This window comes from Hippopotamus amphibius, chromosome 8, assembly GCF_030028045.1.
Source record: "Hippopotamus amphibius kiboko isolate mHipAmp2 chromosome 8, mHipAmp2.hap2, whole genome shotgun sequence".
Taxonomy (NCBI): Eukaryota; Metazoa; Chordata; class Mammalia; order Artiodactyla; family Hippopotamidae; genus Hippopotamus; species Hippopotamus amphibius.
In genome coordinates, this window is record NC_080193.1 from 1,678,992 (window position 1) to 1,704,855 (window position 25,864).

Sequence of the window (25,864 nt, forward strand, 5' to 3'; positions counted from 1 at the left end):
CACGGTCAAACCCAGCTGTCCTGGGTCTCCGTCCCCACCCCTCAGGGTAGGACCTCAGCAGGGCTGGGGGAGCTGGAGCCCTCATCGTCCTGGCTGCGGCGTCCCATAGGGTGCTGGCACCTGGGTCCCAGGGTCCTGTGCCTTCTGCCCTTTGCTGAGAAGCCAGCTCTGGGTAGGTGCTTAGAACTGGCTGCCTTCCAGGTGGTGGTTCTGGAGACCTGTTCCCTAGGATGAGGCCTAAAGGTCCAGGCAGCTGGCAGGGAGGTGCTTCCTGCCAGAGACCCTGGGCCCTGGAGGCCCCAACATACCTCAATCCTATCACGGGTCGGATCCTCTCCAGCCCTGACCCCACACTGGGCGCTCCAAAGCCATGTAAATGTGTACAGTGTGTATAGAGCCTTTTTTTTCTTTCTTTTCTTTTTCTTCCTTTTTTTTTTTTTTTAAACTGAGGACTGTCATTAAACACGGTCTTTTTCTACCTGCCTGTCTCTGGTGTCTCTGACTGCAAGGCCAGGATGGGGGAAGAGCTGAACCAGGGAGGTGGGAGGCCTGGCTGGGGACCTGCTCTGCCCTGGGAGCCAGGGGTGCAGCCCACCGCACCCCTAAGGTCCTGGTCCTCGGGGCCAGGTACCATGGTTAGGGCCCCCCCTGCTCCATCTCATCCTGTTAGATGCCTGGAGTGGCTTTATAATGTCTCCTGCTTCCCGGGACCAACGGCCCCTCAGACCATCCTCCTCCACCAAGTGGTGGTCCCTCTTTCTGATCGCGCCACGCTCCACCCCTGTCCTATCCTGCCACCGTCAGGACACAGAACTAAACCCATGGTTAGCACTGCCGCCCTTCCCTTCCTCACCGTGCAGGGTCTCCTGGCCTGCACCCAGCCCCACGCGAATGTTCCTCTAGCAGCGCCTGTCACGGCCGCCGTGTATCAGGTGGAACCACAGGGAGCTGCCAGCAGTGGGCCGGCTTTGACCCGCTGCACAGTTCGCCCGGACACGCGGGCGCTGATGCTTTCCCCGGGTCAGGCCCCGCTCCGGCTCTACGCCCCGGGGCAGGGCCGTCTGGCTTAAGCGCACCGGGCTTGTGGTGGGTGCAGAGCCAAGAGCTAAGGAGGAGATGCAGACGGCCGCAACCGGCCCCACCACCGCCAGCGCTGCGCGGACGCGCCAGCCAAACCCAGCACCCCCTGGGCCTCGGAACCCTCCGTGCCCTGGGGCCTCTGCCCCTGCCCACCGCATCCCCACGGCCAGCGGCACGGTGTGGGCCCGGAGGGGGGACGGCGGTGCCTGAGCCCGCCTGTCTGCTCAGCCGCGCTGTGGTCTCGGGCCGGGGAAACTGAGGCACGGGAGCTTCCGGCCTCCTCCCGGCCTGCAGGCCCCGCCTCGGCCCTCCGCCCTGGGCCGAGTCCCAGCCCCGGCTGTGAGACTGGGAAGGCCGCCGCCCGAGTCGGGCCTGCGCTTGCTATTTCCGTCCGAGAGCAGCTCTCCCTGGTCCCTCGGCTTGGGAGGCGGCCCGGCAGAGGGCGAAACGGGTCGAGGCTCCTTTAAGGGGCCCGCGGGGGCGCGCCCGGCCTCTGGTGCGGGCGGCGCGCGCGTCAGCGTCAACGCCCGCGCCTGCGCACGGAGGGCGGCCTGGCCTGGTTGTCGTCTGCGGCGGCGGCGGCGGCGGCGCGAGCACCCGGCCCGGCTCGGCCCGGCCTGCGGCCCCGGCTTCAGCTTCCCTGGGCCCGGCGCGCCCCGGCCCCGCCTCGGCCCTCCCGACCCTCGCAGCCCGGCCGCGGCCGCCCGACCCTGCCGCCGCCATGATGATGATGGCGCTGAGCAAGACCTTCGGGCAGAAGCCCGTCAAGTTCCAGCTGGAGGACGACGGCGAGTTCTACATGATCGGCTCTGAGGTAGCCCGCGGCGCGTCCTCCCTCCCCGGGCCCCCGGCCGGCCCGGGCCCCGCGGGAGCCTCGGGGCGGGTCTGCGCGCCGGGGACGCGCGTCTCCATTCATCGCGGCGGGCGCGCGCGCGCTCGGCCGGCCGACGGGGCGTGGCCTGTCCGGGGCGTGGCCGAGCAGGCCCCGCCCCGCGTTGCGCCTCCCGGGCTCCCCGGCAGGTGTTGCTGGGCCGCGGACCCGCCGGGCTGCCGGGGCTGCGGCGTCCCGGGGGCCCTGGGTCCTCGCCGAGTCGCACCGCTGCAGCCGGACGCGTGGAAACGGGGTGTTAGGGTATCCCCTGTGACACGTGGGGGTGGGGGCGGTATTGGACCGCTCACGCTCACCCCCTCCCCCACTGCTGCAGCTGAAGTCGTGAAATCGCAGGTTCGAGACTGGAGCCTTAATGAGGGCTCACCCCCTTGAGGTGGGCGGGGAGGTGTCCTGACCTTTGATTACCACGGAGGAAACAGGCTGGGAGGAGGATGCTTGCTTTTGGATGGCTAAGGCCTCAGCCGACCCCCCCCCTCCCCCCACTAGATCTATTAGCAGTTCCGAAGCATGGGACACTTGGGATGTCTTGAACTAACTCTGAGTTAGTACAGGGGAAAGAGCCTGAAGACCTTTAATCTTTAACTAAAAGTGACTTCTCAGCACTTTGTTGAAGCAGCTGGATGACTAGCTAGGAAAACCCTGCAACTGGTCCTTCACTGGTAGTTTGTACCAATTAAGTTTTTCCAGATTGCCTCAAACTAGTCCTTTTTGGCATTCCCCGGTTTGTGTGTGTACAGACACACACGTAATTTTAAATTACGGCTATGCAATTCAGGTGTGCAGATACCAAGCAGCAGTGTCTCCCTCTTGTAATGAGGGATGTGCGGATCTTCGAGAGTTAAAGCAGTTACAAATGCCAATGGCTGCTTCTCCTTGTAGCAGTTTTCAGTATTAGACGTTTCATGCCTCTTTTTTTTTTTTCTTTCTTCCGCAGTGTTTTTTGTCCTTCACAGTTGAATGCAGTGTGAATGAATCCGTGCTTGTGGTGGTTGCCCTCAGGCTTTCAGGACTCCCTGTCATTCCCAGCTTGTCTGAGTTGTATCGAGTTATGAGACCAGTGTTGTCAGTAGCATCAGAACTTCAGTGTTTCTTTTGTCACTAGCTTTTGTAAAACACAAGGGGCAGGAAGCAGTACATTTTTCAGGTCATCGCAAAAACGCTGCTCTTCAGAGCTCCGGCAGGAAGAGCAGTCCATTTAGCGTTGGCTCTGAGGTGGTGGTAGTTTTGAAAATCAAGCTGGTGTTTATTAGGTGGAGCCCGTGGCCAGGTGGGCAGAATATCAGGAGGCCTGGCTCCGGCTCTGCCTCCATGTCACTTTTCTCATGTGTGTCATGAGATACTTAGACTAGATGGTCTCTTAGAGCTTCCCCATAGCACAATTTAGATTCTAGAAAGCTAACTACAGTCTTCTCTTTTCAGCCCTGTTGAGTGAGAACATTTGTCGTGAGATGCAGTTTATAGAGACCAGATGGGGGAAGGGAGAGGGAGTTTGCTTTCTGGGGCCTGGCCTAACGATCATCAGACCTTGGGGGGCCTGGGAAGGGTTCAGGATGAGACTGCTGTCTACTGATAACCGGCAGCTCCTCTGACAGCCTTGGGTGCGTGGCCCGCAGACCCCTTGCCCTTGGCAAACGTGCACCATATTCAGAGCGGTGGGCTGGCCAGAGCAGCACCCTCAGCGCCCCCACACCACTTGGCTGTAGCAGCTTTGGGAGGTTGTGCGCAGCTCCAGTGAGCATGTCACCCTTGTCCTGCCATCTGCGGGCAGCTGTTGTCACCATGCTGGAGTCACAGCTGAGAGGAGCCTAGGAATCCGCATATCCACACTTTCGTTTTCCATTTGGGAAACCTGGGTGCAGAGGTGGCAAAGGCTGGCTCAGGGAGAACCAGGAAGGCAGGCCCGGTCCCCTGAGTTCTGAAGGGGCCTTGGGAGGGGCCCAGGGGCCTGGGGGGCCTGCAGGGCCTGCAGAGTAGTGGTGGGGGCATTGCAGTCAGTGTCCTTTCAAAAACCTGATAGAAAGTATGTGTTTACCCTTGGATGGTAACCACACTCAAGCCAGATAACTCGCGTGGGTCGGTGCCTACAGTGCGGAGCACCAGTGACCGTGTGGCCGCCTTCCTTCACACTGTTCGGCAGCCCTGGTTGTCCATCGTGTAAATTTTTGATTCATGAAAAATGGAGAAACTTTTTGAAAATAAGTATACTGTAATGGGGTAGGTAAGTGGGAAAATAGTAGAAGTGATCCTTCATGGGGTGAACTTCACAGTTGATGAACATTTGGCAGAGAGGCAGGGAGACCCAGGAAAGGGAAGCGATGCCCGGCCCAGGTGGAGCCCGCACCCGGTCCACCGGCTGTCCCCTGCCGTGTGACTCAGGTGTTTGTTTTTGAAAAGTCAGTGACACAATGGAGTGTATAAAAACTTTAGGACTAGATTTCTTTTCATCAAGGAAGTTCTACTTTGAGTATTTGGTACAGGCAAATTGAAGCTATTGTTTGGGGCAGTCTAGTGATTGCTGATAAGTGCTCTTTAAACTCTTTGGAAAATTCCTTTGGTATTTCTGGTTTGAGTTTTGTTACTAAACAAAGGAGCAAGGGCCATGGGGGAAATTATCCTGCATCTGTCCAAAATTAAAAGGCCTGTTTGGTCTTTATTACATCGTAAAAATATCAAAGTCTTAAGATAAAAGAAAGCCAGAGAGGCCTTACATTTCTGGAAAGTGCCAGAGATCCTTAGTCCAAAATCAGTCACCGGGAGCTTCTCAGTGAGCTCCGGGGGCCTGCCTCACCACTGTCTGGTCAGGTCTTTCTGAACTTGGTCGCGTGGTCAGGATGCAGATGTTGTTACCACTGCCAGAGGGCCAGATGCGGGCCAGATACGAACTGCAGTTGAACCCCTGATGTCAGCAGAACGCGTTTTTACTGCTGCTGGCAGCCCGGAGGCCTGGGGGCCAAGCGGAGGTGTGTCTGTCACTGGTCCAGCGGAGCGTCTGCGCCAGGACCCTCCCCCTCCTGGAGGAGCGGCGACCCTCATAATGAGCCTTCTCGCTTCACTCACAGGTGGGAAACTACCTCCGGATGTTCCGAGGTTCTCTGTACAAGAGATACCCCTCGCTCTGGAGGCGACTAGCCACAGTGGAAGAGAGGAAGAAAATAGTTGCATCGTCACATGGTAAAAAAACAAAACCTAACACTAAGGGTGCGTCTTCACGAGGGTTTGTAAACCTGTTTCAAAACCACTCGCTTATGTCATGAAGATAAAACGCTTTCACTCCGCAGCGTCTTCCCGGCAGCCCTGACCTTAGGGCGGTGGAGTGTCCCTGGGGCTCCGTGGGGCCGTGGTCCTGGGGCGGGGCGGGGCGGTGGGCGGAGGGGGCGGGCGGGCCTGGGCAGACGTGCTGGTCTGAAAGCGTTTTAGGAATGCCGTGGTGCGCTGCCATCTGCCGCGGGCGTGTCGCCGTGTCACCCTCCATGTGCCCGGGCTGCGGGGTGCCGCCCTGGCCCCCGCTGCCCGCGGGCTTTCACCGCTTCGCTTCCCAGCGCACCTCCGTCGCGTGGCACCTGATTCTGGCCGCCGGTCCGCTAGCTCGTGTGCATGTCCCGCTCGGTGCCTGCGTGTGCCCGGGGCCGTGGCGCGCTGCCACCCGGCCCGGCCCAGGCCGACCCACCGCGATCCCTCCGGGCGGGCAGAGGCCACCCCTCAGCTCTGAGCTGCGGGGAGAGGCTCCGTGCCCCCGCGCCCGCGGCCGGCGCAGCCTCCCGCTTGGCAGGCGCGCCTGGCGGAGCCGGCCGGGGCCCCGCATGCCCGCGTGTGTGCGCGCGTGTGTGCCCGCGTCCCCGCGTGCGTGCGTGTGCGCGTCCCCGTCCGTCCCGTGTGGGTGTCTGTAGGCGCTGCGGTGGCCTCCTCACCGAGTTCTTTTAATGCAGGAGCCAGAGCTGCCTTTCTACGCGCTGCCGTAAGCTTCCGCTCCCTCCCGCGCTTCCCGCAGCCCCCTGGGCCCCCTCTGCGCCAGGGGAGCGCCCGTCACTAGCGCTTGCCCCTCGGAAGCCCTGGCGACCCTTCGGCCCGTGCTTGGGAGGCGCCTTCCCGTAACCACCTCTCTCTCCACCAGGCTCCCTAGGCGAGCTGTGGTCGAATTGCTTGGAACTCGGGGCCCTGGGGCAGCTCAGGTCCACTGGCGCTGGGCCAGGAGTTCCTGTTTGCTGTGCAGCAGCTCTTTCCAACTCTCTGGGCTCTTGTTTTAAAAGAAACGTATTCTGCATCCATCATTCCATCTCCACCTTGCTTCGTGTCACCCCCTGCAGCGGTGCCAGACCTCTCCCCCTGGCGGTATCACTCTGGAGCCTTCCTTTCCCCTGAGAGGCCCCCCGAGCTGGGCTGCACGTGCGCGTCCCGTGTGCCTGGAGCCCTGCTGCTCCCGGGACGTGTTAGTCCCCGTCCGCCAGGGAGCGCTGACCCGGGAGGGCCTCCGGAGAAAACCAGGGTCCAGACCACCCCTTGGGAAGAGGCCAGCACCGGGCAGTCGTGAGGTTGACGCCCGCTTTCCCACCTCCTGCATGTGAGGACCTCCGTGCGCTGCATCTCCCGGCTGTGCTGCTGGCTGCCCGCCCGCAGGGTGACCGCGGCCGTGTCTCTGGTTACAGATCATGGGTACACGACCCTGGCCACCAGCGTGACTCTGTTGAAAGCCTCCGAGGTGGAAGAGATTCTGGACGGCAACGACGAGAAGTACAAGGCCGTGTCCATCAGCACGGAGCCCCCCACCTACCTCAGGTACCACCGCCCCGGCCGGGGGTCGCTCTCGGGACACCCACGGGCATTCTCCTCTGCTCTGAACCACAGTACTTTCCAGCAGTTTACCCGCTGTGCTTACAAGCTTGTCTTAGCCAGGTTTCCAAGCTTTTTCTGACTTTGGGATTTCTAAGAAACGTAAGCCAAGTCTTGGGTTCCGGAGCGTCATCACGAATGCTTTGAAAGTGGGGCTAACTAATCTGTCAGAACAGTTAGTGGCCCAGACCAGCCCCCAGAAGAAACAAACAATAGATTTGAACGTATAAACGTAGATCCTTTGAAAGAGCATTTACATTCACAATTAGACAGGCAGGTAATTGGGAAGTTGCTACGCTGTACAATAGAAAGGCTTTGTTCATTCGGATTTATAAGAAAAACTTGGATACCCCAACAGATAAGGAGGTAAAGTGTGGTCCACACTGAAGTACAGGAGTAAACAAACACAGGGAACGATGTTTGTTTTTGGGTGTAATTTTGAAAATGCAAAGTAAAAAAATAAGTAATTAGCAACATAAAGAAGCAGGGAGGGCGCCATGGACTGGGCACGCTCAGGCTCGCCGCAGCGGCTCCGCGTCAGGCATTGCAGCCTCAAACTTCTTTTTGATTCTCTGACCTGTTAATTTCACCCCTGGGAATTTGTCCCAGAGAAGTCATTTACACCATCAACAAAAACCATTGTAAGTACAGATGTGCTCTTGCTGCCACGTGAATCGTAACGGGATCTAGGGAGCCCCTTGGGTGTCCCACTTGGCAGGGCCACGTGAGCAAAGATGCAGACACCCGAGGAGTCTGGGATGTCACGATGCGTCGTGGGTAAGCAGACCCTAAAGCAACCCGAAACCTGGTTCACACGAGCGAGATGTGCAGAATGCCTGCGTGACACTTGCAGCAATCAAGAAGGCATGCATTTATGTGCACGAGACCCAGGAGCGCTAAGGCAGGGGACCGGGTGTCGTCTCGAGTGGTGTGGTTATGGAACGTCACCTTCCAGGTTTTCTCTTAGCTGTATTGTTGCATTGTTTTTATGACACCTCCCCCACCCCTCCAGAAAGGTGGCACACATCCCGCCTGGCCTGTTCTAGACATGTGCTCTGCAGATTCCTTTTTTCCAGGGGATGCGGTAAGAATAAAGGGGTAGACAGGCTTCCCTAGAGGAGTAGCAAAAGGAAGTGACGTGCGTGTGCACGGGGCTTTCAGATCTGTCCCCGTCAGCCGGGGACCTTTTATGGGGCAGTAAGTACTTTGTGATGAATCCGTCACAGGAGGAAAAGCTGAGAGCGCAGATGCTGTTACCCAGAGGTGAGAACGGTTGGGTGGGGGTGGGGTTTGAGGAAAGCCACTTTGATGGGACACCCCCCCCCCCCCGGAAGCGCCTTCCCAGTGCCCACTTAGCCCCACAGGAGGGGCGGCACCTCCCCTCCCAGACATTGGCCAGGTTTGGGGGGGGGGCTCTTGGACAGACCTCCTTGCCGTGGAAGGAAGGCTGAGTGGCGTGACTCAGGCGCTGGGATTCTGCCTGTAGCTGTGTGGTCACGCTTGCCGTGTCTGTGCCACAACTTGCATCGTCCCCTTGAGACCACCAGGCAGGAGGGGTTGGCAGAGCAACCTGGACATGAGAGAGGCTGGTGCAGAGGTACGGTAGGATTTGGGGGAACCTCGGTGCCCGCTCTCGGGGGAGATCCAGTCAGGAAAGAGGTGGTGGTCCGCACCCATGCCTCCCACACACAGCCCGTCGGCACCCGCGTTGCCCACGGAAGCTGTAAGGAATCCGTGTTCCCAGGCCCTCCCCAGAGACGGGAGTCACTTGATCTGGGTGGGGTCAGGAATTTACCACTTAAAACTTTGGCCTCTTAGTGAGCCTGTAGGCCAGGATTAGAAGCTACCAGCCAGAGAGTGGAGGAGGGGACCCTGGCGTGGCTGCGCCGCTCTCCATCCTGCCCAGATGAGTTGCACGTTCCGCGTCTTCCCAGGTCTCTGGTATAAGGTGGAGGCAGGACCTGGGAGACTCGAGGGGGTCCTGGCCACACTTGGTGCTATGGGTCCCTCCCTGCCCTCACCCTCGAGGGGTGCTCCTGGGCCTCAGCACTGGGGTGCGAGCGGCTCCAGCTGTAGACGAGAAGAGAGAAGGGGCCGCTGCATCTGCCCTCTGCCACCCCTCGGGGAAGGAGAAGGGCTGCGGACCGCGTCCCCTGTCCTCCCCCACCCCCGATACTGAGAGGGCACCGTCTCCGCGGCGGGAAACCGGGCTGTTGTCAGGTTCTCTGGACAGAGCAGCGTTGAAGGTTACACGGCGCAGGGGTTGGGGGTGGAAAGGTCACTGCCCTCACGTTGCTCCCAGGTCACTAGGGACGCGGTCTGAGAGTGATGGAGGGACTCTTGGAGCAAGGTGGAAGCCCACGTCCTCCTGTCGGTCAGCCCAGCCCGGAAGCCTCAGCTTAAAACAGCTTTTTGTACTTTCCTAGTAGTGAAAGCAACGTATAATTCGGAGAGAGGGGTGAGCCCTTTGTGGGACACGGGTTCTTTGAATTACTTTGAGCATCATTTTTTAGAGAGTATTTGCCAATCCGTCTTCTCATTTCTACTGGTCTGAAGGCTCGGAGGCCAGAGGTGTTACCTGGTCTGTCTCAGGCTGGGCCGCACGTCTAAAATAGCAGTCTGATCAAGTCACTGCCCACTTTAAACCCCCAGGGACGCCCAGCCACCTGTTGAGTTCACCGTCTCCTGCAGACGCGCCAGCCCCTGTAATCAGGACCCTCTCTGTGTCTCTGTCAGCCGTGCTGCCCCCTGCCCCCTTCCTGAAATGCCCCCTGCCCCCACCATGAACCCCGACTCCGTGTTTAAGGCTCCGCTCCAGGGCCGTGCCTCTGGGCAGCCTCCTGTGTCCCTGCCTCGCAGAGGGGCGGTGCTTCCGTGGAGCCGGGCCCAGCACATGCACTCACGTCAGGGCTCACGCACGGCGCAGGGGCCCCTCTGCACCCCCCGTGACCCAGGTGCCTCCAAGCAGGTGCCGGCGGGAGCCTCGGGTATAGACGCCTGCGAAGCCTGGGGTGCACAGAGGTCCCCCGGGGCCTGGGGCCCAGCGGGGGCGCAGTGCGCGTCCCCTGACCACGACCCGACGCCCGGGGGGCCGTTTCGGCTCGTTGGCTGAGCGGAGGGATGTCTGTGTGTCCCAGGGAGCAGAAAGCCAAGAGGAACAGCCAGTGGGTGCCCACCCTGCCCAACAGCTCCCACCACCTGGATGCCGTGCCCTGCTCCACCACCATCAACAGGAACCGCCTGGGCCGCGACAAGAAGCGCACGTTCCCGCTCTGGTGAGGGCGCCCCGCCCCTGACTGCGACCCCGCGGCCCGCCACGGGTCTGCCTCTTCCTCCCCCGATAAACACCGCCTGGACCTCCTGTCCCTGGAGGGCTGCGCGGCTCCTCCTTGGAGTGGGCCCCCTCGGCCTCCAGCGAGGCTGGGCTCCGCGTGGTCCAGCCCGGCTCTGCCCGCGCTCACCCCCCGCTCCTGGGGCCGTGTCCCGGCCGCAGTCCCTGCACCTGTTCTCTGCCACCCGCGGGGCTCGATGCTTAGCTGCCCGCGGTGCCAGGACAGAACGCCACACACCGGGTGCTTGAAGCAACACAGGTTTCTTCCCACACAGTCCCCGTGGCCGGCAGCTTCGCTGGGCCGGGCCCTGCTCCCCGCAGCGTCCCTTCCAGCTGCCGGCAGCTGCCACGGTCCTTGGCGCGTGGCAGTGTCACGCCAGTCTCTGCCTCCGTGGTCACATAGCCTCCTCCGCGTGTGACTCTCCCTCTTTCTTTTCTTTTTTTTGTTTTCCTTCGGCCGCTCCGCACGGCTTGTGGGATCTCTGTTCTCTGATCAGGGATTGAGCTCAGGCCACTGCAGTGAAAACCTGGAATCCTAACCACTAGGCAACCAGGGGAATCCCTCAACCTGTCTTTCCTGTAAGGGCACTTGTGATGTAATTCAGGGCCCACGTGGATAATCTTGTCTCAAGAGTCTTAACCTAATCATGTCTGCAAGGCTCCCCCCGCCCCGCCCCCTTTTCTTCTGCTCTGTATGGTGACAGTCACAGGTTCTAAGACTTAGAGCATAGATGTTTCTGGGAGGCTGTTTTTCAGGTTCCCGCCCACTGACCTCTGCCCTGAACGCTGCCCCAGGCACCCCGGCCTGCGCTGCCTGCAGGCTTCCCCAGCCCGGGGCATGCAGTCCCATCCGTCCCGCGCTCGGGCCGGAATCCTGGAACCCTTCCTCCTCCTCACACCGCACAGCCAGTCTCTGCAAACGCTGCTTGCTCGGCCCTCCAAGGGTCCAGAACCCGACCACCCGTGGCCAGCTCCCCACCGGACACACGCCCCTTCCCCCAGGGAAGGCCCTCCCGGTACCACGTGACTACGATACCTGCTGGGCAGTCCCGGTGGCCGCCGCCCCTCCCCAGCCCTGGCTCCTGCCCTCTCCGTTCCTTGCCTCGTGCCAGCGTCTGCGGGCGCGCCCCTCCCTCCCTCCTCTTCCTGCCTCCCTGTCTCTGTCTGAACGTAGAAGGGCCATTCCGCCCTTTCCCTGTGTCTCCTGGGGCAGTCCTGTCTGGCCGGGGTGGGGGTGTCTTCCTCCCTCGTGTGTCGTTTCTTTGTCACCTGTGCCCCCAGCTCTCTGAGAGCGGTTCTCAGCCCTCAGTCTTCCACCCTCGGGTCTCCTGCACCCACCACCGCCCCGTCTCTTCCTGCTTCGTCTTCCTAAAACGCGGGTGTGAGCATGGCACGGCCTTGCTGTCCGTCCTGCTGGGGCGCCCTCTGGGTCCAGGCTGGAGAGGGGGGCTGTGGGCGCTTGGACACCCGTGGCTCCCCAGCGCCCCCCTGCTGCTCCCTGCCCCACCTGCACCCCTCCCGCGGCAGCTCTTGACGCTCCTGCCCCTCCGGCCTTCGCTCAAGTGCTTCCTCTTCTGCAGACACCCTTCCTTTCCCACCGCTTTCTGGGAAAGTCCTGCCCGCTTTGGGGCTTCAGTCTCCCTTCCTTCGGAGAACGTCTGCACGTTGTCCTGCTGCCCAGGTCAGCAGTTCCGCCCCTGCCCCGCGTGTCCGTGAGCGTGGACCTCTGCTGGCCCTGGCTCTGCCGACTCAGCCTGCGGTGGACACGTGTCCGCGAGCCGCGGCCTGTTCCCGCTGGTCCGGTCACAGGGAGCGGTGGCGCAGAGAGGCAGGCCGCGGGCACGGGGCCCCCGGCCCCCCTTGCTGAGTGCGCTGCGGCCTCCCTCGCAGCTTCGACGACCACGACCCGGCTGTGATCCATGAGAACGCGTCGCAGCCCGAGGTGCTGGTGCCCATCCGCCTGGACATGGAGATCGACGGGCAGAAGCTGCGCGACGCCTTCACCTGGAACATGAACGGTACGTGGCAGCTGACCGGGCTGTCGTGCACACGGTCCCGTTTCCCAACGGCTGCCCGTCGGGGACCCTGGACTCTGCGACATTCAGGGCCTCGTGGCATAGATTTGGAGGGTGTGGACTCTGGGTTCAAATCCTGGGTTGCGGGGCACAGGGGCTTCAGTAGTTACAGCACGTGGGCTCAGTAGTTGTGGCACGCAGGCTCTAGAGCGCAGGCTCAGTAGTTGTGGCGCACGGGCTTCGTTGCTCCGCGGCATGTGGGATCTTCCTGGAGCACGGCTCGAACCCATGTCCCCTGCATCGGCAGGCGGATTCTTAACCACTGCACCTCCAGGGAAGTCCGTCGACACTCATTCTTGATAAAAACTCAGGAAATTGGGAATAGACCACATAGTGCTGGAAGTACTAGCAAGTGTAGTAAGACAAGAAACTGATGTAAAAGACATGGTTCAGAGGGAGAAAGGAAACTATCGCTGTTTGTAGATGGCATGATTGTCTACAGAGAAAATTGTAAGACATTGACCAAAAACAACTTGCTAGAACGAGTAACTGAGCCCAGCAAGGCCACAGGACCCAAGAGAAACATACAAAAGTCAACTGCATTGCTGTGTACTCTCTACTGTCAGTGAACACGCGGACACTCCAGTGTCCAGTAGAAACAAAGAAAAAAAACATAAATTTTAGAAGCACATAGTTTGTTTCAGCAGACATTTTGTATGCTGAAAGTGACAAAGCCCTGATGAAAGTAATTAAAGGAGACCTAAATAAACGGACAGGCAACTACGTTCGTGGATTAGAAGATTCAGGGTGTCAGTTCTCCCTAAATTGACACGCAAGCTGGATGTAATTTCTATGAAAATTCCAGCAGGCTTTTTGTAGATTTAGACAGAATTGTTCTAAAACTTATATGGAAAGCAAAGGGACTAGAGTAGCGAAAGCAATTTTGAGAAAGAAGAAAGGGGGAGGAATGCGTCTTCCTAATCTCAGGACTTAGCGTGTAGCTGCAGTAATGAAGGCAGCAGGTGAATCTACAGTGATCACAGACTGAAGTTTTGTAAATGCCCTGCACGGCGTGCTCACAGGGTGCTTGGCCCGAGCACCTTAGCTTCCTGCTGCGTCTCCAAAACCGGCCGTGTGAGGGATCCGTGGTAGGCCGGCTGAGGGATGGGTGATCAGCTCGCAGGCTGGCGCGGCGGTGCTGTGAGGGCTGGTGAGGAAATGATGGGGCCGGTTGTCTGTTAAGCAGACCTGGTTCTTGAAGGTGGAATCATGCCACGTGCTCGTGAGGGAATTCGTTCTCCGCTTTCTCTTCTCTGTGTTTCACGCCAGCGTGGCCCGTGGTCACTGAGGTTTGGAGTATGAGAAGAGGTCAGGTGCGGGGGAAACATTTGACCACACAGGACCTGGCTGTAGCCTGGCCAATCGTGGACAGTCCCCATGAAGCTCGCACCTGGTGCAGTCATACCTCCAGGGTCCAGGATCTATACCCGCCTCCACACGGTCACCGTGTCGAGTGCAGTGCTGCCCACGGAGTCAGAAACTCGGCGCAGGGCCATGAAAAGCCCCACGCAGCTGGAGATGATCTCTGAGGGATTTCCACTGGGGAGGCAGCGCTGGGCGGGCACGCACCTGCTCCGTCCTCCAGTGGGACGCTGGCTTCCAGGTGTTTGTCCAGAAGGAACCTGTGTTGGCTCAGGCCGCGGGGCCTCGCAGCAGGCTTTATCTCTTCTCCGTTCTGGAGGCTGCACGTCCGAGTCAGGCCGTTGGCAGCGTCGGCTTCCTCTGAGGCCGTCCTCTCCCCGTGTGTCCACGTGGGCTTCCCTGGCTGCCGGGGTCAGAAGAGGGGAGGATGTGGCGTGTCGGCGCCGAAGTGCCTCGGCTTCCCCCCTACCCAGACAGCCACTGGTTAGAACCCGCAAGCCGTGCCGTCCGCGGCCCAGGAGCGGGGAGTCTGGGGCGGGGGAGCACCTGACCACCCCCAGGGGTGCGGGGAGGAGCTGTGTGTGGAATGAGGGCCGGAAGGGGGCGTGCGCCTCGTGCCTCCTCGTCTTACTGCGTCCTCACCTGCATCCCCACCTTCGTGCGGGAGGGCCGGCGCAGGCGGACGCGCAGGGACAGCAGGCCCTGCGGCCGCGGGCGACCCCGCCTCTCTCCCCGTTCCAGAGAAGCTGATGACCCCGGAGATGTTTTCCGAAATTCTCTGCGACGACCTGGATTTGAACCCGCTGACGTTCGTGCCGGCCATCGCCTCCGCCATCAGACAGCAGATCGAGTCCTACCCCACGGACAGCATCCTGGAGGACCAGTCAGACCAGCGTGTGATCATCAAGGTGGGTGGCTCCCCGCGCCGCCCCGGGGCCTGCCTCGTGCCAGCTGGGGTCGTGGGGCGCGGAAGGCACGCGGAGGCCCCGGGGCGGCCCCGGCTTCACGCTCTGCTGCATCTTTGCCCTGCACGCGTGGTGGGGCGTGGCCTCACACAGTGGGCCACACCCCCTGCGCGCTTCCAGATAGCGGGGGTCGGCCACGGGGAGGCTCCTCGTGAGTGTGACGGGTGGCCTCCCTGACGTTTTTCTTGAACTGAGCGCCACCTCTGTGTTGCCCTGACGGGGCCTGTGGGCAGCCGTACAGACTTGTCGGGCAGTTGAACGTCCACCTGGGACTGTCGCCTGCTCCCCTGATCAGAGGCTTCCGTGGTGACTAGAGAGCTGTCAGCTGTGGGGTCCGTCCAGGCCCTCACACCCACCCATAATCCTCACCCGTGGGATGCTGTCGGCGGGTAGGCCGCTGGGAGACCATCCCCAGGTCAGGGTCCTGCCCGGTTGGGGTCGTGCGCACGGTGGCCTGGGGGGAACATCCCACCGGGTGGGTGAGGACACTGAAGGACACACCCAGGGTTTCCCACGTGTCACGGACTCCAGAGGAGCGGATGCTTCCGGGACACAGTGGAGGACGGCACCTGAGCAGTCTCTCCTCTCACAGCAGCGCCTTCGCTCAGGGCGGCCGCTCACAGGTGCGCCCGGCACGGGGGGGACCAGGGACCCTGGCCCCGCAGTGCCCGTGCAGCTCGGCGCAGCGGAGGGTGGAGCTGTCAGACTCTGGGGGCTGCGGGGCCCCCTCTGGGGAGGGAAAAGGCGGTCGCTGGCACGGGTGGAAGCTGGGGAGCCTGCTCGGGGGTGCTGGCCCCGCCGTCCAGCCGCCCCTCACCACCCCGCACCCCCGCCGGCTCCGGCCTCTCCCCTGCCCAGGACACGCTGCCAGCCTCCTCACCCTCCGTGGGGGCCTCAGGCCCTGCTCTGCCCAGACCCCCCGCCGGAGCCCCACCCTGCTCCCTGGGCTTGTCCACGTCTTCCTAAAACGCCCCTCCCCGCGCGGCCCCCCCTGCCCCCCAGCACCTGCTCCCTCTGACGGCCTCGCGTGCGCCTGCTTAGCTTGCTGCGTGCCCCCCCGCGTTGGACGTCAGCCTGCAGAGACCGTGTCTCTTTCCCCCGCGTGTCCCCGGCACCCCTGCCTGGTCCGCGGGGTGGCACGTCTCAGCGGGAGCGTCGACGAGCGGTTGATGCCGTGGCCTGGTGCGCGGGGCGGGATGCGTCCGCGGCTGCCTGCTGCCGCCGCTTCGCTGCCTGTTGTGCCAGCGTGGCTCTCCTGGCACACGGGCCTGTGGGGGAAGGGCCGGCTCTTCCAGCTCCCGCCTGCGGACCCGCGTGGGTGCAGCCTGGAGGCGGGAGGGGCTGGGGGGAGCGGAGCGCCGTGTGGGGGCCCAGAGGTGCAGGGCTTTGTGCGCAGGTCGGGGGTGGGGTCCCACGTTTCTCTGCAGGCAGGGAGGTGTCCCCGAGTGGTGGCCCGTTCACGGCCCGCCCTGATCCGCATCTTAAAAACCCAACCGAGTGCCCGGGGACAGTAGCGTGAGGGGACAGGTGCACGGTGGCCTGCTCGGCGGGCGGGTGGCTGGACAGCAGGGGTCTCCACGCGCTGCGCCGCGGGTGCCACCAGACCCCAGGTTGTCCTTCCTGGGTGAGCTGCTGAGGCCCCGCTTCCGCGCAGGCCCAGTTCACCCGCAGGCTGAGAGGTCGGCGGGGAGCTCGCGGGGTGCAGGCTGTGGCCGCGGCGGCGCGTCGTGGGTGCCCTGGGGAGCGAGGCGGAGGGGCCGGTGGGGCCCCAGCTCCCCAGGCTCTGCCTGTGCCGTGGGCTGTGGGGCTGTGAGCGCGGGTAGCAGGTGATTTCAGAGCAGGGCACGGTCTCGGAAGAGACAGAGCAGCGGGGTAGACGCTGGCCTAGCCGAGGGCTCAGGGACGGTGTCTGAGGAGTGACCAGGGCGTCTCGCTGTGCAGATCCGGAGCAGCGCGGCAGGAGGGCAGAGAGGAGCGTGCGGCCGGAGCGGGGAGCGAGCGGGTGGGAGCAGGGCCGCGGCGGGACTCGGGTGCCCTCCCTAGAGGGTGATGGTGCCGGGCCCTGAGCCAGAGTCCCTCGGGCCACCTGGGAGGGCTGTGGGGTCAGCCCACTTGCGGACAGGGGACTACAGCCGGAAAGAAGCGGGCGGCCCAGGCTGGCGGCTCCCGGGCGGCCGCCCCACCTCCCCGCGGGCCCTGGGGCGGGTGCGGTCCTGCCTGCCGTAACTCGTGTTTCTGGTTCTGGCCCAGCTGAACATCCACGTGGGAAACATCTCCCTGGTGGACCAGTTTGAGTGGGACATGTCAGAGAAGGAGAACTCGCCGGAGAAGTTTGCCCTGAAGCTGTGCTCCGAGCTGGGGCTGGGCGGGGAGTTCGTCACCACCATCGCGTACAGCATCCGGGGACAGCTGAGCTGGCACCAGAAGACCTACGCCTTCAGGTGGGTGCTGGCTCTGCGGACCTGTTCTGGGGGCAAGGCGCCCCGTGTGTGGTGGCGCCTGTGGGACTTGCCGGAGCCTCGCCGTGCCATCTGGCTGAGGGCAGCCTTGTGGGCTCCTCCCAGCCCCCGTCGCAGCAGGCGATCTGGGAAGCGGCGGGTCTGCCCCTCTGTCCTCACCCACTCTGCCGCCAGCCACCCCCGCCGCCCTCGCACGCTGCCCACCCTGGCGGGGAGTCAGGAGGCTGTCGTCCCCTCTTGTTCAGTCAGTGAGGGCGGGGAGCGCCCCTGCTGGCTGGACCCGTCCCGGATGCCTCCGTGGAAGAGGGGGTGGCGTTCAGGCTGCCCACGAGGCTGGGGGTTGGGACGAGTGTTAACAGAGTATCCGGTCCAGTGTCCTGGGTGCCGGTGGGGGTGGACCGGGGGCCAGGGGCTCCTCGACACGCAGGTGCGGCCTTCCTGTTCCTGGCGGCCCTGATGTGCGGGCATTGACCGAGTCGCGGAGCGTGTGCCCCGGCAGGACTGTTCGTCACGTGCAGCCCCGTCCCCTGAGATTTTCCACAGCGGGATGGGGTGCCGGCGGGGGCGGCGCTGAGCGTCTCTGCCTCAAAACAGGATGTTAAGATTTATCCTCCTCGTCAAGCCGTCACCGTCCACATGTGGAGGTCATTAGTGAGGGACCGCCCCTTAAGGTGGTGCAGGGGAGCGAGGCCGATGCGCCTGAGACAGAGCAGCTCAGGGAGCACGAGGCTGTCTGTGTCTCAGCTGATTCTCCCAGAAATCCCGGGAGGCCGCCTTCTCGGTGTTCCCGTAACTCTGAGCAAGAGAGGAGGAATGCTCGACACCCGCAGGGCCTGAGGCCCCGAGCGTCCCGGCTGACGGCACCCGCGTGGCCTCCCGTGACCTCCAGCAGCCTCGTGGATGGCGGTGGGGGGGTCCCGGCCCACGCCCCGCGTCCTGTGGGAGGTCCGCTCTCGGTGTCGCGGTGCGTGTCCACGGGCAGCACATGAGCTGGGACCAGTCTGGGGTGGCCTCGCTTCCCCAAGTCAACCTTGACGTCCTGGGCGTGACTCCAAGTCCCTCACCCCCAGGTGCTCACTGAGTCAGAACCCACACCTCACTGGTGTGCAGGTGGGGGGCTCGGAGGGTCCGCGAGGCCGCATCCCTCCTGCCCTGACTCCCGCGGCTCGGGGCCGTCGGCCGTGCGACCCACGGCTCCGGGGCGGGCCCCGGGGGGCAGGTCAGGGCGTGGGTGGAGCCCCCCACCTCAGCAGCCGTGAAGGGCTTCCATTGTGCACGCAGGAAGGGCTCCAGTACTGAGGACGCGGGTTTCAGATCCTCGGGGTGGGAGGGGGGCCGGCCCGGCCAGGTGCGAGGGCGCGGGCTGCCTGGGCGTCTGCAGGCGGCCTCAGGCCTCGTGGGCGCGCGTGTGCTGGGTCTGGCGGGGCAGGACGGGGAGCGCGGGGTCAGGCGTCATTGTCCAGGGGCGGGACTGTGGCCAGCACGGGGCCTGGAACGACGTCTGCCGACCCCACCCTGTGGGAGCTCCCTGGGAGACACGCAGCGGGCCGTCCCTGCTGTCCGGCCTCTGCCTGGGAGGAGAGGGGCCACTGCGTGCCCAGGGCCAGGGCCCACCTGCCCCACGGAGAGCTGCACGTCCTGGCCTCTGCCACACGAGGCTGGGCAGCTGCCGGCTCCTGTGACTCCTCAAGGGGACTTTCACCTCTGGGCCCCGTCACCCCAGCTGGGAGCACCCCGGATTCCTGCGAGCCAGTGCTGGCCGTCTCCCCCAGACCGAACTCAGCCCGGTGTCTGGCTGTGGTGCCCTCCTCGCGACCGTGGGGCTGGCGGGTCGCAGGCCACGCGCGCGCGGAGGGCTCCAGTGCGGAGACGAGGCCGCGGGCCAGGCAGGCCTGGTGTGGCCACAGGCGGGCAGGGAGCACGAGGGGGCCGTGGGCGTGCGGCAGGTCGAGGACAGAGCTGAACCGGGGGACGTGTAGATGTCCTGGCGCCGGTGGGATGGGGACGCGTCCGTGAGGCGGGGGCAGGGCTCCCCGGGGGAGGGCTGGGCAGGGGTGTGAGGGTGTCCGACGGTCGCCCAGACTGTGTGCGGGGTGGGGGGGGGCATCCCGCAGAGCCGCTCCACGCCCTCCAGGCCAGCCCTGCACCCGGCTGGGGACACGGAGGAGAACCGGAACCCCGTCCAGCAGAGGAGGTGCGAGTGCCAGGCCACCAAGGCAGAGGGTGTGGCCGGGGAGGGGGCAGCGGGGGTCCTGGGCGGGAGCCAGCTGGAGGGGGCCGGGGACAGGCGAAGGGTCAGGGAACCTGGCCGCTGCGCCCGGCGGGGGACGCGGGCATCGTCACCAGCGCGGCCTCCAGGCTGGGAGTCACCAGGGTGGGTGTGGCCTGACGGACCAGATGGCCGGCTTGTTTCCCTCAGCACGGCGAGCGTCGACTCCGTGGGGCCTGTGTTGGCAGAGTTCCGCCGTCCTCGCAACCACTGATGTACGTCCCGTCTGTGGACCTTAAATAGCATCATATAATGTGACTCTTTGTCCCGGTTTCTCCGCATCACGGTTTCAGGGTTCGTCCACGTGGAGCCTGTGTCAGAACTGCGTTCCTTTGCGTGGTTGAGTCCTATTCCAGTGTGCCGGCGGCCCATGCGGTATTTATCCAGTCATCGGCCGAGGGGCGTGTGGCTGTGGTAACGCCTTGGCTGTGAAGAGCAGTGCTGCTGTGAACGTCGGTGCACGGGGCTTTGTTTGAACACCTGTTTGCAGTTCTCTTGGGTGTGTCCCTGGGGTGGGCTTGCTGTGACACGTGATAACTGGCCTTTGGAGGCGCTGCTAGACTGTGGTTTTCACAGCAGCTGTGCCGCTTTACGCGCCCACCAGCAGAGCCAGGGCCCCAGTGTCCCCACGTCCTCGCCACCTTTTGTTATGTGACTTTGATCCTAGCCACCCTCCTGGGGGGGAGAGGGCATCTCAGTGTGGTTTGATGTGCGTTTCCCGATGGCTGGATGGTGTTTGGGCATCTTTCCACGTGCTGTTGGCTGTGTGTATGTCTTCTGTGGACGAAAGGTTATTCAAGTCTTTTGTGTTTTAGTTGGGTTATTTGGTGCTTTTTTAATTTTTAATTTTTTTAAAATTTTTTCTCTTATTTAAAATTTATTTTTATTGACATATAGTTGATTTACAATGTTTCAGGTGAGCAAAGTGACTCAGCCATACGTACATGTGTTCTTTTCCAGATTCTTTTCCATTATAGGTTATTACAAGATACTGAATATAGTTTCCTGTGCTCTGCAGTAGGACCTTGTTTATCTATTTTATATATAGTGGTGTGTATCTGTTCATCTTAAATTCCTAATTTACTCCTCTGCTCCCTTCCTTTTTGGTAACCATAAGACTGTTTTCTATGTCTGTGAGTCTGTTTCTGCTGTGTAAAGAAGTTAATTTGTATCATTTTTTTTTAGATTTCACGTATAAGTGATATTATATATGTCTTTCTCTGACTTCGCTTAGTATGGAGATAAAATCTTAACATGAGATCCTTTCTGGGTTCGTGTGTCAAATAGCCTTTCTGCTTTTCTGTTTCCATCCCATTCCCCTATAGCCTCGCTTTCCAAAAAGCTTCTTTCTTGGGCAAGTCACTTATCTTTTCTGGCTTTTGTTCCCCTTCTCCATAAAGTGCACGTGTGTCTGTGGCAGGGGTGGGGGGCGGGGATTCCCAGAGCCACCATGATCCAAGGTGAGACCCCAGATTTCCCCAGGATGAGAGGTATTTTTCCTACATTTAGAGAGAAAACTCACTTCACGCCGTCTCCAGGAGAACCCCTCTTGGGGTGGTTTCCCTTAGGTCCTCTCTCAGTCCAAGGCCCTTTCTCTGCAGTTCGTGCTGTGCAGGGGGAGCCAGCCACAGCTGGCCCTTACTGCACTAGTTAAGATCTCCTGACAACATCAGAGTTGATGAGGGCAGGCAGCTTGTTTCCTATCATGGACATAAAGCATGCAGCCTCATGGGTGATGTCAGCTGTAGGTCTTTCATCAGGTTGAGGAAATTTTCTTCCTACTGGAGGTGAAGCCGCTGAAAGTCACAAGTTGTATAAACGCTTCCTTTCCTAGTAATTTTGACAGCTGGCGTAAGCTGAGTGCTGACTAGCTTGACCACGATGAATTCCTGGGGGCCTTTCTCCTGCCTTGAATGCACGGTGGGTGGAGCTGTGGCAGCCACCTTAGGACAATGAGGGGAACTCCAAAAGCGGTATCTGCTCTGATATCTTTGAACCAACCACCTTTCTCTGCTGGTCTTAGGGAGTCTCCTGGAGAGGTGGGGTGGTGGGGTGGTGGGGGCAGAGGGGCTGCGCCTCGTGCTGGGGACACAGACACTGGCCGCAGCCGTATCTGGGAGCTCCTCCTGCGTGTGGAAGCTGGCGCTGCTCTGGTGCCTTATTATTGACTTGTAAGAGTTTGTTATATATCCTAGACACAGGTCCCTTTTCACATACGTGATTTGCAAATATTTTCTCCCTTTTTGCAGATTCATATTTCACTTTCCTGACAGTGTCCTTTGAGGCACAAAAGTTTTATTTATTTATTTTTTGGCTACTTTGGGTCTTCGTAGCTGCGTGTGGGCTTTCTCTAGCTGCGGCGAGCGGGGGCTGCTCTTCATTGCATCGCGAGGTCTTCTCAGTGTGGTGGCTTCTCGTTGCAGAGCATGGGCTCTAGGCACGCAGGCTTCAGTAGTTATGGCGTGTGGCCTCAATAGTTGCAGTGCACAGGCTTAGTTGCTCCACAGCATGTGGGGTCTTCCCGGACCAGGGCTCGAACCCGTGTCCCCTGCGTGGGCAGGCGGATTCTTAGCCACTACGCCACCAGGGCAGTGCAAGAGTTTTAAACTTGATAAAGTCCAGCTCATCTGTTTTTTCTTTTGTTGCTCGTGCTTTTGGTCTCACACCTAAGAAACTGCAGCTTCAGTGTCCTATCCCAGCACCATTTGTTGGAAAGGCTACTGCTTCACCATCGAGTGGGCTGGGCCCCTTGTCCAACGTTAGCTGATCGTGAACAGGAGGGTGGCATCGAGTTTTGCCCCCTCCTCCCGGTTGAGGAGCTGTGGGCAGGTCACACCCCGTCACAGTCGTGTTCTCATCTACCACGTGGGCAGTTGTGCTCCTCAGCTGGCCTGTCGTACCTCGTGAGGTCATAAAAGTGAGGTCACGTTGAAGACGAACCTGTAGGTCCTCCGCGTCCTCAGCCGTGGCCTCCCTGCCTGGACGCTGAGGGTCGTGGGAGCGTCGGGGTCCCGGGCATCCTTGAGTCCCAGGAAGCAGGATCCCCTCGGAGGGTGGGCGGCAGGGCGGCTCTCTGCCTATGTGTCCCCCCCACACCCGTGGGGCCTGCTGGCTCTAGGCCCGTCCTCCCATGCCTGGTTCAAGCAGTTCTTATTTTAGAACAAACCCACTGGGGTGGAATCTTCCAGAGCTGTGGGGAGGTAAACACAGGGGTTTCTAGAACTCACTCACCAGCTCTTGTTTAAGTTAAAAGGAAAACATGTTTTGCTGCCCTCAGCGTGGGCTTGGTGACTTTCATGTCCGCCCTTCCGAGGAAGGCGGCTGGGAGCCCTCGTGGTGAGGAATGATGTTTGGGTCTGTGGCCGGCTTGTTTTGGGATTGCTAAACCGCCCCCCGGCTGCGGAGCAGCTGTCAGGAGTGGCCGAGGGGTGGCTGGGATAGCCCAGCCACCGGCCTCCGAGTCACCAGCGCGTGCTCGGGCTCCAGGCCTCATGGGTGTGGACCCCACGGGCTGAGCTGCGGCAGTAAGAGGCGAGCCGTGCTTCTGCAGGGGAGCAGGGCATCCTGGGCTGTGCCCGTGTGCCCGCGCTGCCCAAGACCCCCGGCTGAGGAGCAGCACGGGGGAGGCCGGCGGGGGCTCTGCGGTCAGGGCGGGGCTCTGCGGTCAGGCCGGGCAGCCCTCGGCACAGGCTCGGGGGGCTGCGGGAGTGGCCCCACCCCCCACACAGCAGATGTACGTTGGATGTTTAGTAATAGTGATTCTCAGTTCCCTCACGGCAGGGACACTGTCCCCGTTTTCGAGATGAGGTGTTAAAACCAAGGCAGGGGACCCACTGCTTCCTGTGCCGTCATCCACCAGGTGGCTCCCCAGGGCCCCCAGCCGCCGCCTCCGGAGCTGACCCTGCAGGGCGGCGGGGGGACGCGGGCAGGGCTCGTGCTGCGCTGAGGCTCCCCGGGCGGCCTGGGCTTGGCCCTCCCGGCAGAGGCGGCGGCTCGGCCGGGCACCCCCAGCCCCGGTGGCCTCCCCGATGCTGACCGCCCACCGCCGCGTCCGCTTAGCCAGAGGGTGTGCAGGTGGCCTTCGGACGGAGTCGGGGACATCTCTGAGGGACCCCAGGGTGGAGCGGTCGGGGGCCGTGGGTTCTGGGCCCCCGTGACGTGGGCTGAGCAGCTGTGTGTGGGCCCGTCAGGGGCCACGGCCCTCCGTGAGCGGCGTCTGGACTGCTGGTGGACGCCTTGGCGCTCCTTCCTCCTGGACACTGAGCGGGGCGGGTGCCCCCCTCCCCGCAGGCCCGGTGGGAATGGCTGGCCCCGCAGCACTGTCCTGCGGACCCCCCGGCGTGCGGGCCCGGAGGCGCTGTGCTCGCTGAGGGTCTGCTTGGCTGCGGCACCCCCGCCGCGCTGTCGGGGGCCAGGCAGGAACCAGGCGCCGGCGAGCCAGCGGCCAGCGGGGCGTCTCCGGCTGCTGTTCTGTGAACTGTCCGCTCCCTCCCGCCTCCCACAGCGAGAACCCCCTGCCCACGGTGGAGATCGCCATCCGCAACACAGGCGACGCGGATCAGTGGTGCCCACTGCTGGAGACGCTGACGGACGCCGAGATGGAGAAGAAGATCCGCGACCAGGACAGGAACACAAGGTGCCTCCCCAGCCTCTTTCAGGCAGCATAGGACTGTCACCTTTCCTGAGACCCGCAGGCCCCTGGGTGACGCGTCCCAACCTAGCCCTGCAGGGGGCAAGAGTAGCCCTCGGTCAGCCTGACCACAGCCCAGACCGGGTTTCAGGACCCCTGGGCGGGACACAGGGCAGCCTCGGGACCCCTGGGCGGGACACAGGGCAGCCTCAGGACCCCAAGCAGCAGGCAGGCCAAGGCTGAGGGAGGGGCTGGGGGTCCCACGTGCCTCCTCCCCCGGCTGCCCTAGAGACCCCGGCGGGGGGGGGGGGCGGTGCCCAGCTGCCCGGGGTCACGCCCTGTCCCCTCCGGCAGGCGGATGAGGCGTCTGGCCAACACTGCCCCGGCCTGGTGACCACCCAGCGGCGCTTGGCTCCCACGCAGCGCCTGGACGACTGGACCGCTCTCCTCCCTCTGCGGGCGAGGAGGGGCAGCCCGCTGTCCTGAGGAGCTCGGGGTAGGGGCCTCCCGGGCGTCCGCCCCCGGGTACACATTCCGTTCGCTGAGCCCCCGTCCCCACTGCCCCCTCGAGTCAGGAGGAGGCCTCGTTTTGAGTTGTGCTTTGTTTTTGTATAGGAGCCCCAAGCAGGGCGGGTGACACTTTTTAAATAAAAGGTGACAGATCCTGTTCCGTTTCTTCAAGGTGGTGGCATAAAAATAAGCGTGGGGGAGAGCACGTGGCCAAGGCCGGAGGCGGGCCCCTCACCTCCTCTGCCCTGCGTCCCCAGGTGGGCCTCCGCAGGGCCCCCGAGTCAGCAGTCTCGATTCCCCTCACCCCGGCGTCCTGCCCGCCCGTGCGCAGCACGTCCTTGCAGTCCAGAGGGATGAGAAGGTGGTGAGGTTCCGCGGGCAGGGCCGCCTGCCCGTCAGCCACAGCCCTGCCCCGCCGGGAGCGTCAGTCTGATCCTCAGGAAGCCCCGTCCTGGCCTTGAGGGTGTGTTGCCAGCCTGGGGCCCGTGCCTGGCTGTTCAGCTCCAGCAGGTGTGCTCTGCTTTCGCCGCGCCTCCCCGCAGCTCACACGTGACGGGTGGCTCATCTCCACCCCGGCTGGTTCTGTGGCCGGGCCAGCCCCTCCGTCCGCACCAGGCGTGAGGGGCAGCAGGAGAGCGGGTGGGGCACACACCCAACCCGGCGCCAGCCGGTGGAGTCATGCGACGCTGCATCCTCCCTGTGATGGGGAAGGGCCCCCCCTCTACCTGGGACGTGGGACCCAGGAGGCTGGCACGTGGGGGCCTGCCCACTGGGGGACCTGGGCACAGCTGCAGTCTGACGAAGACCAGGACCGCTCCACTCCCGGAGCCCTGTGGCATCCGGGGGCCAGCCCCAGCCCCAGCCCCACACCGGGCAGGGGCAGAGCTCCAAGGGTTCTCAGTGTGGGGTGTGGGGTGAGATGGAGCTGGCTCTGGCTTGGGGGTCTTGTGAGCGTGTCCTAGGAACCTGCACTCCAGCCGCTGCCCTTCAGCCAGAAATGGAACTTGCTGGACCCCCAGCAAGGGGACAGCTGGGCTTCACAGGAAGATTCTAGGCCCAGCTGGCCTTGGAGACAAGTGGGCTCCGCTGCTGAGGTGTGTGTTCAGGCCACAGGCAGGAGGTGGCCCAAGCCCCACGGCTGGTCAAGCCCCACTGGCCAGGCGGCCACCTGCCTGGCAAAGGCCTGGGGAGGGGCCTTCGTGTGCCGCCCGCCGCAGAGCCTCCTGACCCTCCAAAGATCTACTGCAAAGTTAAGGTCCACCTCCATGGAGAATACTCATGTCACCTGTGAACGCAACCGCCAGTGGCCGCAGGAGCCCTTGTGCTGGTGCCGACCAGGAGTAAACCACCATACGGGCTGGTCATCTGATGCACGTGGGCTGGGGGCCGGGGCCTGCGTCCTCAGCTGAAATCAGCAGGGGCGGAGCTTCCCAGAGGACTCGGTCTCAGCCATTGGACTCTGCT

At 62.4% G+C, this 25,864-nt stretch overlaps 1 protein-coding gene across 3 annotated transcripts; it reads left to right on the forward strand.

Moving 5' to 3' along the window:
* Positions 1 to 1,603: 1,603 nt before the first annotated feature.
* SMARCB1 (SWI/SNF related, matrix associated, actin dependent regulator of chromatin, subfamily b, member 1) lies at positions 1,604 to 24,571 on the forward strand. 3 transcript variants are annotated; one of them, XM_057745660.1, is made up of 9 exons: positions 1,604 to 1,894; positions 5,032 to 5,170; positions 6,616 to 6,745; positions 9,937 to 10,074; positions 12,021 to 12,148; positions 14,309 to 14,475; positions 16,783 to 16,973; positions 23,765 to 23,896; positions 24,245 to 24,571. In XM_057745660.1, exons 1-9 carry the CDS (start codon positions 1,802 to 1,804, stop codon positions 24,282 to 24,284), a joined length of 1,158 nt encoding a protein of 385 aa, XP_057601643.1. In that variant the 5' UTR covers positions 1,604 to 1,801; the 3' UTR covers positions 24,285 to 24,571. The 3 variants fall into 3 exon arrangements, with proteins under 3 accessions (XP_057601643.1, XP_057601644.1, XP_057601645.1); XM_057745661.1 differs by having other exon boundaries at positions 1,629 to 1,894; positions 5,032 to 5,143; XM_057745662.1 differs by lacking the exon at positions 16,783 to 16,973 and having other exon boundaries at positions 1,685 to 1,894.
* The last annotated feature ends 1,293 nt before the right edge of the window (positions 24,572 to 25,864 follow it).

Excerpts from the sequence above, each read along its gene's own strand:
- SMARCB1 (XM_057745660.1), top strand. The coding sequence starts at position 1,802 with ATGATGATGATGGCGCTGAGCAAGACCTTCGGGCAGAAGCCCGTCAAG. Across the intron at positions 6,746-9,936 it reads GAGCCCCCCACCTACCTCAG|GGAGCAGAAAGCCAAGAGGA; the intron begins GTACCACCGCCC and ends TGTGTGTCCCAG. Across the intron at positions 23,897-24,244 it reads GACCAGGACAGGAACACAAG|GCGGATGAGGCGTCTGGCCA; the intron begins GTGCCTCCCCAG and ends CCCCTCCGGCAG.